Source organism: Candoia aspera, chromosome 16 (genome assembly GCF_035149785.1).
Source record: "Candoia aspera isolate rCanAsp1 chromosome 16, rCanAsp1.hap2, whole genome shotgun sequence".
Classification (NCBI taxonomy): Eukaryota; Metazoa; Chordata; class Lepidosauria; order Squamata; family Boidae; genus Candoia; species Candoia aspera.
In genome coordinates, this window is record NC_086168.1 from 5808635 (window position 1) to 5823795 (window position 15161).

The following is a 15161-nucleotide window of genomic DNA, read 5'->3' on the forward strand; positions in this document are numbered from 1 at the left end:
CTTTCTGCCTTCGTTGTTGGGTTGCTTTCGTCGTTCGTGGATCCGCCGCCATCTGACCCGGCGCTGCTCTCCCCACCATGCCGCCCAAGTTCGATCCCAACGAAATCAAAGTCGGTGAGTATGGAGCCTGGCTGTTCTGATGTTAGGCGGCATTTAGGGCTGATCCGGCTGAGTTGTTCTTCCCGGTAGACATTCCCGCAGGGCCAGCACGTGTGAACGCTTCGTTGCGTGTCCGTCTTCCGCGTCTGTTACTTTCCTTGATTGAGGACTTCGACTCTGGGTAATTCCTGTTTCAACCCAATATTCCTCGCTTAGTTAATCCCCCAATCAATCAGATGGTTAGTCCTGCCACACATTCAGCCATTTTATTGAACTAGCCCATTTTCTCGGTTTGCGCTCAGCTGCGATTATGTTACCCACCAAATTGCAGAACAACGAACCAAGCTGGTCCCGTGTGAAGGCAGCTGCCAAACGTGGCCCTGCAGGTTGCTGAGATGGCGTGGATTGACGCCTCTCGCTTAGTCCGTGTGAATTTAACACAACCCTGCTGCAACTGTGCTCTGCCACGCAGCCATGGAGTCCGTTGGAGCATTGTCCAAAAAAGTTGCCCGTCTCTTTGTCTGCCTATTCCTCCTCCCCTTTTGCTAATATGAGAATGCTGCCTTAGTGAACTGGCGTTTTTTATTCCATCCTTTCCAAGCACAGAAAGCTGCTTTTGGTCAAAATGAGCTGAATAGCTGCTTAGCGCCTTTAAAGTTGTGCTGTGAGGAAGGCCCCAATGTGCTGGGAATAAGCTGCTTTAGAGCGAGGTGCTTTATAATCAGTAAAAGTTTGGGTGGAGGGCTGGCTGCTGTGTTGGGCTGGTGCCCAGTTGGGCTGGTTTCTCTGTGGCGCAAGGTTTCTTCGTCCTTCGTCCAGCTGGCTGGACGTTGGTGGTGATTATTAGTCAGGGAGAGCCAGTTTGGTGCAGAGGTCGGGGCACTGGGTTAGAAACTGGGTTAAGATGAGTTCTAGTCCCGCCTGAGGCACAAAGCCAGCTGGGTGACCTTGGGCCGGTCCCTCTCCCTCAGCCCTAGGAAGGAGGCAAGGGCAAGCCACTTCAGAAAACTGTGCCAAGAAAACTGCAGGGACTTGTCCAGGCAGTCTCCGAGGACCGGACACGGTTGAATGGATTTAAAAAAAAAAAAAAAGATTAATCAGAGGTGGTGGCCATTTCTGTCTCTCTGAGCTCAGAAACTTAGCAAGGCCGGACCTCGCGAACCCTTGGATGGAAGACCGTAAGGATGTCCACAAGCTGACTGGGAAGATGCTTCTGTGTTCTTACCAAGAAAGCTGCATGGGTATCACCATGCACTTGCTAGGCATCTCAAGAGTGTTTTTGCTTCATTACATTAGTTGTCATCAGTCCTGATTATGTTAATTTTTCTTTTCTGGCAGTGTTCCTGAGATGCACTGGCGGGGAAGTTGGAGCAACATCTGCTCTGGCTCCCAAAATTGGTCCTTTGGGTTTGGTATGTATGTCTTTTGTGTTTCCTGAATTAGAGCGGGGGATTTAATCTGATTACTTAGAGAATCTCTTCCTTGCCAAGCAGATTCTCTAAAGTGGGCTTTTTTTTGGCTCCAGTTGGAAGACTTTGTAGTTTTATAAGCTGGAAGGCTCGTAAATTACGCCTGAGTTGGTAAGAAAGCTGCTTCAGGCAACCAACCAAGCAGTCTTTTCCAACATGTGATCCACCTTGATTAACCCAGCTCACCTAGGATGTGTGCATTTAACAAAACCCTGTTGTGGGCTAGAAGCTTTTATAAGCAACTTGTAACCTCTAGATTCTCAATTTCATACACAATTCCCTCCCTTCATTCATCTTCTTGAGCTAGCATTAGAACCACACCCAGAATTGTGGTGAATTGGCTTCATCTGGATTAATAATTGGCACTGCGTGACTTGTAAGGAGTAAATTTGATTAATTTGATTAATCAGTTTGATTAAACGTACGTCCTATTTCAGAGCCAGAGTTTTAAATCTCTGGCCAATACTGAAACAAAACTTTGGCATCAGCTAATGTAATAAAAACTCTGCTTCTCCTTTCAGTCTCCAAAGAAGGTGGGAGATGACATTGCCAAGGCCACTGGTGACTGGAAGGGGCTAAGGATCACCGTGAAGCTGACTATCCAGAACAGGCAAGCACAGGTACAGACAACGCCAGAAGGGATGGCTCCCCGGTCAAGGCGCCGAGTCTCAGAAGACTGTCCAGGTTGCCACCGGGAGCCGTAATCCTGGCAGGGTTGACTCAGCCCTTCATCCTTCCGAGGTCGATAAAATGAGTGCCTCTCAGTTTACTGCGTGGGGGTCCCTAAGCCTGAACCTTGAAAAAAAGGCCTTTGGGAATCCTGGGCCTGATGGATTAATAAAGTGTAATGATTAGTAGTAGGATGTAAGAGTCGGCTGCATTTTGCAGCTTAGGAATGCTAACCAGCTTCTTGCCTTGCATTGTGGATCTGTCAGATTTAGTTATGCTTTTCACCCTTAATCTTACAGCAACATTGTGCAACAGGCCTGTCATCTTGCCTGAAATGTTCACAAGATGTCAGTTATCTCACAAGTGTCCGGGCTGGGCGCACAGAGCTTTGTAAAACGGGCCTTGTGTGTGTTTTGTTTAAATATAGTTTGTGGAATAAGTAACACTGGCTTCAGTTCATACAGCCTTCTAAGCCAAAATCAGATTGCGTTGGAGTTCGGTGGGAGGCATGAAGGCTAAGTCAAAGTGTGGTTTGCGAGCTCAGGCAGCATAATGAGCTGGACTGGATAGTTTGGAGCAGAAATAAGAAACTTAAAAGTGTTTGTGCCCTTCTGTTGTGATCTGTCAAGCCTTAGGTTGCAGTTTCTTTTAAAATAATTTATAGCCTCTAATATTGTCTCTCTTCTATCTGTGTTTCTGGGTGGTGGGAATATCTCTTGATTTGAAGAGGCTTTCTATAGTCAGTGGCTGATCTTCTCCTTCCTATCTCACCATTTGGTGTTTCTACCCTGTAGATTGAGGTTGTACCATCAGCCTCTGCTTTGATTATCAAAGCTCTGAAGGAGCCTCCTCGTGATCGCAAGAAGCAGAAGAACAGTAAGTGTCAACCTGTGGCGACTGCACACCTGTAGCTCCATCTGCTTGGAGTTGGCTTGCTGGAGCTCCCTTCTCCAAGCAAGGAGGACAGTAGCCGATAATGCGCCAGCTTGCAAGGGACTGTCCTCACAGCCGGCTCTTCTTGAGAAGATGTGCAATGTTCCATCTCACTCTTTAGTTCAGAGAAGTAAGCCAAGCATTAAATATTGAAGGAATCTTCCACAATGCATTGGAAAGGAATAGATTTGGTTTCATTTGGTTGTGTTTTAAATCCCTTTCTAATACCTGTTGTTTGAATCAATCGGTCAATGAATCTTGATATTCTGATACTAGAAATATGTAGGAGAGTCTTGAGTCTCTGCAACTGAGCAGTGATGAAAAGCAGGATATGGGAAAGACGAGTGTTGATTTATAAAGATTGGATGAAGTCAGCAAAATATGTCTAGGATGTTGTGATGGAAGCTAGTTTGGCAAGCCTATTTTTAAAACAGTTTTCATAGTTGTCAACTCCAGTAATACTTAGAGGCCTCTTAAGTGGGGTTGGAGGGCCCCCCCATAAATGTTTGCCAGGTTGTTGGGGTGTGGATCAAAACCAGCCACCCGCCACTGTGCTTGCCTGTTTTCAGCTGTGGCTTGTACATTCCAGTGGTGAGCTGAGAGGAACCCCCTTTCAAGGAAACAGAGCTATTCTCTCTGTGGGTAACTCTGTGCCGAAGACTGGGAACAGACGTAGAAATGTCAAGGGCAAAGTTTCTGAAAACTTTGGATGGCTCTCCTTGCAAAAAACCAACCAGGCTCCTGTTTCCTCTTCCAGTTAAACACAGTGGCAGCGTTAGCTTCGATGAGATTATCAACATCGCCCGGCAGATGAGACATCGGTCCTTGGCCCGGGAACTCTCCGGTAATATGGGGGCACCACTTGGAATGAAGATGAAGGGTCTGGTTCTCAGCTCAGAGCACAGCCTGACAATGATCAGGAGTATACATTAAGGGTTTTTCGTGCATGGATTCATTTAACGTTGACCATTTCTGCCTGGCAACACCATCTTCAATCTTTGCCCCTCTCCAAACCCAGGCAGTGGCCTTCCTCAGAGTTAAGACAATTGTGTGACTTAGTCTCTCTGTCTTCTTGACACATGGCAGATCCCCCAGAATCCGAGCTGGGTCAGGAGTCAGCCTTCTTAGCTTACCTTGAAGAATCCACAATCCTAAAATGAATTTCTCCGTGTTGAAAGGACGGCGTTTGTAGATCAAAAGGGGGCGAGGCGGGTGAACAGAGATCTCTGCGTATGACACCTTACTACAGTTCCATAAAAGTAACCCTGAGTAGACTTTCCAACTGCAATTTCATACATGATGAAACTGGCTTGCTCTTTCCTCTGAACTTGGCTCCTTCTGTTGAAAGTCACCTTGTTGTTGGGACAGCTGGAACAGATGCAGCCCTCCCCCAAAGGAGGAGCAGTTGATTTCCAAGCACAGTCTGATCAACCTCCCCAAGTTAGTTGGATGAAAGGAGGGAACCTTGAGTGTGAGGAAACAGGTGGGCTAAGAGGCTGAGATTCACATCCTGACCGGGGAAGGGGGCTTTACCGTGGAGTAGGAGACACAGTGGCTTTGGGCTTTTCTCCATTTTGAGTTAGGGAAGTAAGTTTGCACGCTGTGACAGGCACAGCAGGCAGACATCGGATGTTCCTTGCCCTTCTGCAGGGACTATTAAGGAAATCCTGGGAACTGCTCAGTCTGTTGGCTGCAGCGTTGACGGAAGACACCCGCATGACATCATCGATGACATCAATAGCGGTGCGATTGAATGCCCGGCGGTGAGTATTAGCCCTCCCTACAATAGACCAAAGATTGTCAGCTAATCTAAGCTGCAACCCTACACTTGCCAATAGAGCTCACCGGGTGATTCTTTCCCTAGCCCACCTCACAGGGTTTTTGGGCTAAGAAGCAGAGGAGATTTCTCTATACAGTGCCTTCAGCTGTCAAGGTTAGGGTGGGGGGGGGGGGAGAGGCAATCAAGGAGTAACAAACTGAATGTGCCTTTTATTTTTTTTTCCTTCTCCGACAGAGCTAAGGCCACCACCTAAATGGACTGGATGCAACTATTTTCCTGTTCTTGTACGATAAATGTAGTTTGTTTGGCTGATGCCATAAAGGATGGAGTCCTTCCTCAGGCAGATTTTCCTCACCCCCTCTCCGGTTTTGACTCTTAGGGCCTGATTCCATCACAGTCCCTTTGGCGTGTTGAAAGGGTTGTGTATGCATTTCAAAAATAAAAAAAATTGCACCAGGTTAACTCAAATTCTATCTCCGCTGTATTTTTAAACTTGAACAGATTACATCAGATTTGCCTTATGGGTAATTTTGCAATTATGAACATAGAAGGCTTCCTTTTTTTAGAGCAGGGTGGGCAGCTTGTGGTCAATTGTGGCTGTCAGCCTCCAAACTATAACTATATCATGCATTAAAACTCCAGTTGTGTTCTTTTTTTCAAAACAACCAGTCCTCTCCTAAGATTAAAATGCAGAAACTGCAGACTGTAAATAAAATGAACAACCCCCCCAGCCCTACAGAATTGGGTTCATCTATGCCACTTGCTCATCTATCAAAATATATATATTTATATATATATACATATATTTCTAGCCCTACTGTTAAGCAGTAGGGATTAATTTTTAACTCTCTATCAAAGTCTGTCTTTGGCTGAGTCACAGCCAAAGGGTTTTTTCATTGCATAACCAGACGGGGAAAGAGCTGTGCTCCTGTTTCCTCATTCAGCTGCAGCGCCTCCCACATTGTACAAATCTGATTTAGTTAAAATGCTTAGGTACAAACGTGAAAGGGCTTTGCTTCCCCCCTGGAATTTTTTTTTTTTTTTTTTTTTTAAGGGGGGGGGGTCAAGAAATGAGATACAGAGCAGACTTTCTGAAAGTCACCAGAATTCGGTCTCTTGGTAGGTGTAAAGTCTGCAAAGGCTCTGTGCTTCTTTAAAAGTGCCCGCTGCCTTCTATTCCACAAACAAGCAACATTTCCAGTTGACTCTTGGTTTTCTCCAGAGCTTCCATTGGTGGATATTCTTTATTTTTCTTCTTCCTTACTAACAGAAGTCACCCTGATGCTCAGAAAGCTTATAGATGCAGGTGGGGCTCTTTTACTTTTTCTCAAGCTTGTATTAATGGCAAGTGACCCAGGAGGTTACACTGAGCAGAAATGGAATGGGAAGAATCCCAACCTGGTTTTGTTGTGTCTGTAGCTTCACAGCGTTGTAAACGGGCCCGTTTCATGCTGCTTGGGCCGTCTCACGCCTTGGATGTAGAAGCTCGGGCAGCTGGGCAGACGAGCGTTGTACCCTTTCTCCACGTTGTAAGTCCCAGGACCTGGAGTGCCCTCTGTAAAGAAGGGAGATTGTGACAGGAGTTCATATTATGTCTCCCTTGCACATCTGGATTTTGCTCGGAAGCTGGGGGAATGCCCCATGTTGGAAGGGACCAAGGCCTGTGAAGCTGTGGGGATCCTAGTCCATTTATAGCTTGCTTCAGCCCAATCTGCCACAGAGGTAGTCCTCACTTAACGGCCACAATTGGGACCAACTTTCTGGTTGCTAAGCAAAGCGGCCGTTAAGGGAATCTGACCTGATTTTACCACTTTTTTTGTGACAGCTGTTAAGCAAATCACTGCAGTCATTAAGCAAACCACGTGGTTCTTAAGCGAATCACACAGTTCCCCATTGATTTTGCTTGCCAGAAGCCGGCTGGGAAAGTCAAAAATGATCACATGACCACAGGATGCTGCGAAGGTCATAAATGTGAACCAGTGGCCAAGTACTCATATTGCGATCATGCGACCGCTGGGGGGGGGGGGGAGGACGACACATGCTGCGATGGTTGTAAGTGTAAGGACCAGTCGCAAGTCGGTTTTTCCAGCACTGTCGTAAGTCTGAACCATCACTAAAAAACAGTTAAGTAAGGACTGCCCTTACAGGGTTCCCCTTGGGAGGATGTGGCCTTCAAAAGAAGGACACTTTATCCATGCGGTCTGAAGGAATGGATGCTGATTCTTCCTCACCTTTTCCAATCCATCTGTATAGCATGAGCGGGACAGGGTTGATGATGATGGCTGGCGACCGGTGTAGCACAAACGTATAGGCGCGTTCAATGTTATACTGATTGGGTCCTGGGTCGTTTATGGAATCTGCAACAGAAAGCAGTGGTGACCTTATTGGGCATGGGGGGGGGTGGAATTCAGAGAGGTAATCCTCTTTTTGAAGCTCAGGTTACGCAAAACAACGTTTTTGAGTACAAGCACCATCACCCACTCCCTGCTGCTGGAGATGTAGAGTTGAGCTCTTAGAATCAATATGCTTGAGGAATACACAACTCCTTGGAGGGTACAGTAACAGTGCACTTGTGCACCAACAAAGGACCTGGGACAGAACAGCGGGGCCACCCTGTTGGTGTCATTGCTTATTGGCCAGCGTCCAGAATGACCATCCTGCTCTTTCCCCAACTGCAATTTCATTGTCGCTGTTGGTCACCTGCTTTCTCTGGTTAAGCAAGCAGGAACACGGAGGAGGATGAGCAGCTTCTGCTCACTGGGTTCCCTATCATTTCCCTCGTTAGGGGATGATGTGCTTTAGGCCCAGGCAGAAAGAGAACTTCCTTGGGAATGTTGATGCTGAAAAGCCATCCTATCCAAGGGAAAGGAAAATTGCCCACAAGCTGAGTACATACAGGAAAGGTTTACCGTTGCCTTCTCTTGGGGTGTCCTAAAGCCTTGGGGTTCCCTGACCATCTCCCATCCAAGTACGAAACCAGCTCAAAGGTCAGCCAAAGTGCTGTTGACTTGCTTGTCCCAGATCCTATCTACCAAATCTCGTTCCTCAACCTGCTGGGCTCCCCTGGTGGCTTGCTCAGACCGAGAATCCCTTCCTGTCCCCGGAGAACGTTTCTTGGGATCACCTCACCTTTGTTGACAAAAGAGAACTCGCCCTTCTGGCTGAAGGTAAAGTTCGGGGTATTCAGCCGGTTGGCAGGTCTAGATCCTAAGGGTGGGCTATACTGCGAAGGAGAAGGCCACTGGAAAAGAAAAGGCGGAGAGGTGAACTAAAGCAGATCCACCACACTGGGTTTATTGATCTCCACCGGTGGTGGACCCCAGATGCCTCATCTGAAGGGGCCTCAGTGTGGCCGTGCTCTCCCTGTAAGTGACACGTACGTTGGTTTCGGTGCTGAAGTCCACTTTCCTTGAGAAGGGGTTCTTGCTCTGGAACCAAGGTTTCTGCCAGGCACGTCGCCCTCCGCCTTCTAATAAAAATAGACAGTCACGCTGCAGCGGAGGGGTTCAAGGGGAGAAGAGCACATATAAATCTCGTAACCTCTCCTGACGCTCATCGTTCCATCTGATGCTCGGGTGACACCTTGGACAGGTAAGAGATCGGAGGTGACATGACAAGAAGAGACCCCGCCATTTTGGCCAGCTGTTTGCATGCTCCGTTTACATTGGAAGCTCCCTGCAAGTAGACATTTGCCAATTTTCAGCAAAGATTCTAGCCCAGGTCTCTTCTCTGCTGCTCAAAAGTGTTCTACGGGTGGGGATTTTAAAAAAAAATTTTTTTTTTTTAACATTGGAGGCCATTTCTCCCTGCCCCCCGTTTCCCCCTGAAATAGTGCACAACCCATTCCGCCATTTTGGCACTTCATTCCATCACATTTGTAGAGCAAGATGACCGAAACAAAAATGCCCATTCTGTTTTGAAGGATCTTAGGGATCTCCCCTGGAAACAACTCACCCAACCAGCTCACCTGGCTACTGCGTGACAGCTTCACACATTGCACTAAGCCATGATAGGGCTTGGGGTTGGCTCAACAGGTGCAAAACTATCCACTATTCAGTAAAACATGGCTCAGTGTGAGAGGTGGACCGTGTGCGCCATTTCACAGGTAGTTCTTGCTTAACAACCACAACTGGGACCGGAATTTTGGTTGCTAAGTGAAGCAGTCATTAAGCAAATCCGACCCGATTTTACCACCTTTTATTTTGCAGCATTAAGTAAATCAGCATGGTTAAGCTAATCACGTAGTTCCCCCTTGATTTTGCTTGCCAGAAGCCAGCTGGGAAGATAAAAAATGCTGATCATGTGACCACAGGACGCTGCGATGGTTATTAGCGTGAACGGGTTGCCAAGCACCCAAATCGTGATCACGTGACTGCAGGGATGCTGCGACGGTCATAGGTGTGAGCACCAGTTGTAATTCGGTTTTTCCAGCACGGTCGTAAGTCTGGAACCGCTTCCTCGCCTTCATCTTAAGGCAGGTGGTTCTTTACCTACCGATGTATCTCTTATGAATGACTCCAGATTAGCTTGCTAGCTCACGATCCCCGCATCCCTTCCCTGGTACCTCGAGGGGGTGTCTTGCACCCAAAAGTGTAGGATGGAGCAATGGTTTCCCTGTAGGTTGTTCTGACAGGCGAGTAAGCTGCTGGACCAGGACTGTCCACATCCAATATTAAGTTCATCCGACCTTGGGACGGTTGGCATCCTAAACAAACGAACAAACAGGGCTAGAAGGGGCCTGAGTTAACTGAAGTGATGGGTGGTTTTCAACAACCACATGTTTAGCGGAACAAGTGGGAGAACGGGGCTAGGTGACTTGCAAGCCGGCTTTCCAGCCAGCTGCAGCCTGCTCATGCTCTCTCAGCCAATCTTCTGCTTCACAAGACCACGGGGAGAGAAAACACTAGTGGGGTTGATGTATTTCACTCAGCTGTCATCTAGCTGCTTGAACTGGACTGTGTGTGTGTGTGTGAATCTGGCCCGAGATCTATCCGCTACAGTTACTGGCTTAACGTGTGGTTTATTCCAACCCAGCCTTGCATCCAAGAAGACGCAAGGGCCAATCGGGGTGTGTTCCCCCACCCTTGAGGCAGCTTTAAGAATCTCAGACGTTCTTTGGTTTTAAACAGTGGCTTAAAGTAGGTGTATTAATCTGGGCTGCCATAGGATGGCACTGAACACTAGCAATACATGACAAATCTCTCACTCTGGTGCTTGTCTGCAGTCCTATTTAAATCATTTTGAGTTTGAAAACAGCTTCAGTACAGGTCGTCCTTGCTTAACGACCACAATCGAGACTGGAATTTTGGTTGCTAAGCAAAGTGGTTATTAAGCGAATCTTACCAATTTTATGACCTCTTTTGCAGTGGTCATTAAGCAAATCACGGTGGTCATTAAGCAAACCTCCTGGCTGTTAAGCAAATCATACAGTTCCCCATTGATTTTGCTTGCCAGAAGCTGGCCGGGAAGGTTGAAAATGGCAATTTACTTATTTATTTATCAAATTTGTCACCGCCCATTCCCTCCTACCGGAGGACCACAGGATGCTGCAATGGTCATAAATGTGAACCGGTTGCCAAGCACCCAAATCGTGATCATGTGACTGTGGGGACGCTGCAATGGTTGTTAAGTGTGAGCACCAGTTGTAAGTCAGTTTTTTCAGCACTGTCATAAGTCTGAACTGTCACTAATCGAATGGTAATTAAGTGAAGACTATCTGTATGCCCCACGGTTACTGCTATGCTTTTGAAACCATCACACCAATGTCCTACCACATATGCTGCATTGGAGTCATGCATAATTGGCTTTTCCACTAAGCCACCTTAGAGACCACGAGGAATATAAAAAGGAACTTGGAGCACTGTCCTGGAGGCCTCCACTTACTGCTTTTCCTTCCTCCATAAATGTCCGGGAATGTGGAGGATGTGCCCGTTTCTCTGCCTTGGTGACCCCTGCAAACAAACACAACAATTCACCCCATGCAACCATCTGCAATTGGCTAATCAGGTCCAGCCAGTTTCATATCCCTCTTAAACCAAAGAACGTTGAGATACAAAGGAGGATCAGTGGTATGAAAAGTCAAAACATCACCCACAAGAGCTGTATGTTGGCCCCTGGCCCTGGGGGAGGCCGTACCCCAAAGCAAGAATGAGCAACTGCTTGGCTCTGCTGGGCGCATCTGAAATGTTTAGCAAATGCCAAGGATGCGTCTACAAAAGGCAGTTCACTTGTCTATTAACAAAATACTCAGAAGGAAAACGACTGTAGTGAGGTTCTCCCTTAGCGTTCTTTTGCTTTATTTCATTAAATAAAAAACAAACAAGCTGTCTTGTGCTGCATTTATATATAACAGTATCACTAAAATACTGTACTAATTTACTTTATCTTACTACTTAGGCACAAAGCCTCTCTCTCTCTCTCTCTCTGTAATGATTGCCTTATCCCAACGAAGTCAGTCTCACCAGAGTTTAGTGAATAAAACTGATTTATTGAAAGGATAGTATGCAAATACGAAGAAAGCTGAGAATGAGCAAAAGCGCGCCAAATACAAACTAAAAACCCTCGCTTCAAAACCAGCCCCGCCCTTCCTCCCTCCTAGCAACCACCCCCTCCCAGGTGTTAGCAACCGCTACCCACATCGGCCTGAGAAAGTAACCTTGAACAGAGTCACTAACCCAAACATACATTCCACAGTTGCAGTAAAAAGATTACAGCCTGGCACGGCTGGAAATTTCCAACCCGCAAACACGGGTTAGAGAAGTGACATGCGAAACGTTACGACGATGTATACAGAACATTGAAACGATGAACGTGACATATTGCCCCCCCGAAAAAAATGGAAAACTAAGGCGCAGGCTTATCAGGATAGGCGGTATGAAAATGGGTAACCAGGATAGGGGAGTGAACATCGTGGGCAGCAACCCACTCAGGATGGGGAAAATGCTTCCAGCGAACCAGGTATTGTAGGACAGAACGACATCGTCGGGAGTCCAGAATTTCTCAGATTTCAAAGTGTTGTTGACCATCAATCATGATAGGTGCAGGGGGCGGAGGCTGTGGATGCCAGCGGGCTGATTCGTGGAAAGGCTTAAGGAGGCTGCAATGAAAGACAGGATGTAAGCGTTTAAGATTTGCCGGCAAATCCAATTTAAAAGTAACGGGGTTAATTTGAGCCACAATAGGAAAAGGACCAATAAACTTAGATGCCAACTTCCTTTGGAATCTGCATGTCGTTTATAAGTGGCTTGGGCATCAGCAAGCGCCTGTTGTATTGTTGGCCAGGCAGCTGCCAGGCGTGCAGCCCAATCAGCAGGTGAAGCCGGGGGGAATGCTGGCTGAGGCAGTTCTGGCTCATCGGTCTCCTGTTCCCTCTCTTCTCCAAAGAAAGGGATGCCCTCAGGTTCCGCCTCGGCCAGGGCGGCTTTCATCTTCCTCGGTAGGGATGGCGGTTTCCCAGCCGGTTTAGCTGGGCGATCCTCGGCTCGTCTTTTTGGGCACGCCGCCGCCCGGTGCCCTTCCTTCCCGCAGCGCAGACATTGCCCCTTTGCAAAGCGACGCTCCCTCTCCTCTTCCCACGCACGTTGGCTGGGTCGTCCTGAAGAGATCGGAGTGCGGGCGCTTTTGCTGGTTTTGCCTTGCTTCACCGCCTTACGATGTGCGAAGGTTTCCAGGGCGTTTTCAGCGCTGCCCGCTAGTTGAATCCACCCATACAAAGTCTTTGGGTCATCACGCCCCAGAGCCCACCAAAGGACCTCAGTTTCCAGTCCATCTTTAAACAGCTCTACTAGGGTGGACTGGGACCAATCCTCAACTTTTCCGGCCAGTGCTTTGAATTCTAACGCGTAGTCTGCCACTGAAAGCGACCCTTGGGCCAGATTCTTCAGAGCCCGTTTCGCCCTTTCTTGTGCCAGAGGGTCCTCAAAGTGTTGTTTTAGCGCCCACAGGAACTCCTCAAAGTCCTCTAGCTCTGGGGCCTCTGCTTGACACAGCTGGACGTACCAATCCGCCGCCCTCCCCTTCAGCCTATTTGCAATGGCACTGATTTTCCCCCTCTCGGAGTGGAAGCTCTGCTCCCAGTCCTCCATGTAGCTATTAGCATTGGTAATGAAGAAAGACAGCTTCGTAGGATCGCCGTCAAACTTCACAGGAAAGGGGGGGCGGTCTCGCCGCCTCCAGCCGTTCGGCTTTTCCAGTCACGTCTAGGGTCCTCCTCCCTGTCGCTGACTGTCGGAACCGAGTCCGACCTCCGCGGAGATGGGGGTGGTGACTCCGGGTTAGCGCTCTGATTCCTAGCGCCCTTTCGTCTTCCCTCAGCCGACCCCGACTTCCCACGGTTTTCCCTTAGCATCACCGTCAAAGACTCCAACTTCTCCTCCAGAGCCTTCATTCGCGCGGGGGTGACCGATTCTTCGGCCGCACCGGTTACCACTACCACTGTAGGTGACAACGGAGGTCCTGGTTTCTGGACCTCTTCGGCGTCCCCTACAGCGGAGTCCTCGTTCTTGTCCCCCGTTCTATATTCGGCCCCTGATGTGCCCGTCGTTTCCGACGTTACCAACTGCTCGCCAGGCTGTAGCCCCAGCTGTTCTCGGCAGGCTGCCCTCTCCACGCGGGCACTCCGGGCCACCCGCACCGCCGTGGTGTCCGGTTCCTCTTCAATCCACTCGGCTTCTCGTAGTAGAGACATCGCTAGCGCTCCCCGTCACAGGTAACCTGGCTAGGGGCTAGCGGGGTAGATTTCTTTGATGATGCTCAGCTTTATGTAATGATTGCCTTATCCCAACGAAGTCAGTCTCGCCAGAGTTTAGTGAATAAAACTGATTTATTGAAAGGATAGTATGCAAATACGAAGAAAGCTGCGAATGAGCAAAAGCGCGCCAAATACAAACTAAAAACCCTCGCTTCAAAACCAACCCTGCCCCTCCTCCCTCCTAGCAACCACCCCCTCCCAGGTGTTAGCAACCGTCACCCACATCGGCCTGAGAAAGTAACCTTGAACAGAGTCAGTAACCCAAACATACATTCCACAGTTGCAGTAAGAAGATTACAGCCTGGCACGGCTGGAAATTTCCAACCCGCAAACACGGGTTAGAGAAGTGACATGCGAAACGTTACGATGTATACAGAACATTGAAACGATGAACATGACCCTCTCATTCCCAGGAAAAAGGAGGCAAGGGCAAACCACTTCTGGAATTCTTGCCGAGAAAACTGCAGGGACTTGTCAAGAGTGACTACCCCTTCCCTACAGATCAAGTGGTTGTGCCTGGAAAACTGGCCAGGATCTAAACTGAAACTGACCCAGACTATCAGTTTAGATCTTCCTCTTGAAAATTGTACAGCAAGTCTACAACTGATGAGTATTCTTCTAGGGATGATGATCCACCACCCTCTCAAGAAATTGACTTTAAGGGCCTTCTGCCTTGAGCAGGCTCCTCAGTTCTGAGCACGTCGGCTGAGAAATTTGAACCCGTGCTAGGCAAAATAATAGAGATGGGTGCTGAACTCCTGTAAGATTAAAAACCATTTTAATTCCAAACATCAGTTTCAAGACCACCCTGGCAAACATCAGCAAGGAGCCTGTTGTGGTTGAGCAGGTAGCACACCAACAAAAATCCTAACTCCAGCTCAAAATCCCAATACCAGGTGAATATATACTGTATAGACCTGGCTCTTGACATATGCTAAACTATAGAATGTTGGTTGGTTAATTTGCATGTTGGCAAACCCAGCCATTGTGGACCAGAGTTGGCTTAAGACACAAACCAGAGATTATGTACTTACAGATGTGGGCACTGACCAGAAAGATTTCTCTCGCCCTTACTTTGCTAGACTATTTTAATAGCCAGGGAAGAAGTAGATATTCAGGTCTTCCCACTTGGTCTCAGGTGGGCAGAATGTCTCTCACCAGCTGTGTTTTCATAACCATGAGGACTGTACCTGCCTTTTATGAAGGGATGATGATTGAGATTTCAATTTCTGGCTGCAGTCCAGGTATTTCTGGGCCATAAACTTGATTTGTTTTTTCTGGAAGTCCATTTCTAAGGCTCAGGGATGTGGAGTGCACCATCCTCGGTCACCTGGAATGGCAGATATGTGACATCAGTGGATTCTCATGTCTGAGGTTCCGTTTGGCTAGAGAGCGGCCATTGGTCAGCTGTCAGTTGGCCGGGGCAATGTGGCTCTTTCACAGATGCCCAAGACCAGGCTGG

At 48.0% G+C, this 15161-nt stretch overlaps 2 protein-coding genes and 1 non-coding gene across 3 annotated transcripts; 2 read left to right on the forward strand and 1 right to left on the reverse strand.

Moving 5' to 3' along the window:
• Positions 1-6: 6 nt before the first annotated feature.
• On the forward strand, positions 7-5416 carry RPL12 (ribosomal protein L12). The gene is made up of 7 exons (XM_063316152.1): positions 7-114; positions 1438-1511; positions 2090-2188; positions 3032-3113; positions 3928-4014; positions 4821-4933; positions 5185-5416. The coding sequence occupies exons 1-7, from the start codon at positions 78-80 to the stop codon at positions 5188-5190; spliced, it is 498 nt and encodes a 165-aa protein (XP_063172222.1). The 5' UTR covers positions 7-77; the 3' UTR covers positions 5191-5416.
• Positions 3713-3842, forward strand: LOC134506377 (small nucleolar RNA SNORA65). Its single transcript, XR_010068798.1, has one exon. It is a non-coding gene; the product is annotated as a small nucleolar RNA SNORA65 (small nucleolar RNA).
• A 939-nt stretch (positions 5417-6355) lies between the features above and the next one.
• Positions 6356-15023, reverse strand: STPG3 (sperm-tail PG-rich repeat containing 3). Its single transcript, XM_063316419.1, has 7 exons — positions 14876-15023; positions 10834-10901; positions 9515-9655; positions 8331-8419; positions 8080-8191; positions 7182-7307; positions 6356-6505 (listed from the first exon to the last, which is right to left on the reverse strand). Exons 1-7 carry the CDS (start codon positions 14986-14988, stop codon positions 6372-6374), a joined length of 783 nt encoding a protein of 260 aa, XP_063172489.1. The 5' UTR covers positions 14989-15023; the 3' UTR covers positions 6356-6371.
• Between the last annotated feature and the right edge of the window lie 138 nt (positions 15024-15161).

Coding starts and splice junctions, on each gene's coding strand:
- STPG3 (XM_063316419.1), bottom strand. CDS start 14,988: ATGGACTTCCAGAAAAAACAAATCAAGTTTATGGCCCAGAAATACCTG. Junction 10,902..14,875: donor AGGCAGGTACAGTCCTCATG/GTTATGAAAACA, acceptor GTTTGTTTGCAG/GGGTCACCAAGGCAGAGAAA. Junction 6,506..7,181: donor ATACAGATGGATTGGAAAAG/GTGAGGAAGAAT, acceptor CCTTCTTTACAG/AGGGCACTCCAGGTCCTGGG.
- RPL12 (XM_063316152.1), top strand. CDS start 78: ATGCCGCCCAAGTTCGATCCCAACGAAATCAAAGTCG. Junction 2,189..3,031: donor TCCAGAACAGGCAAGCACAG/GTACAGACAACG, acceptor TCTACCCTGTAG/ATTGAGGTTGTACCATCAGC. Junction 3,114..3,927: donor TCGCAAGAAGCAGAAGAACA/GTAAGTGTCAAC, acceptor TTCCTCTTCCAG/TTAAACACAGTGGCAGCGTT.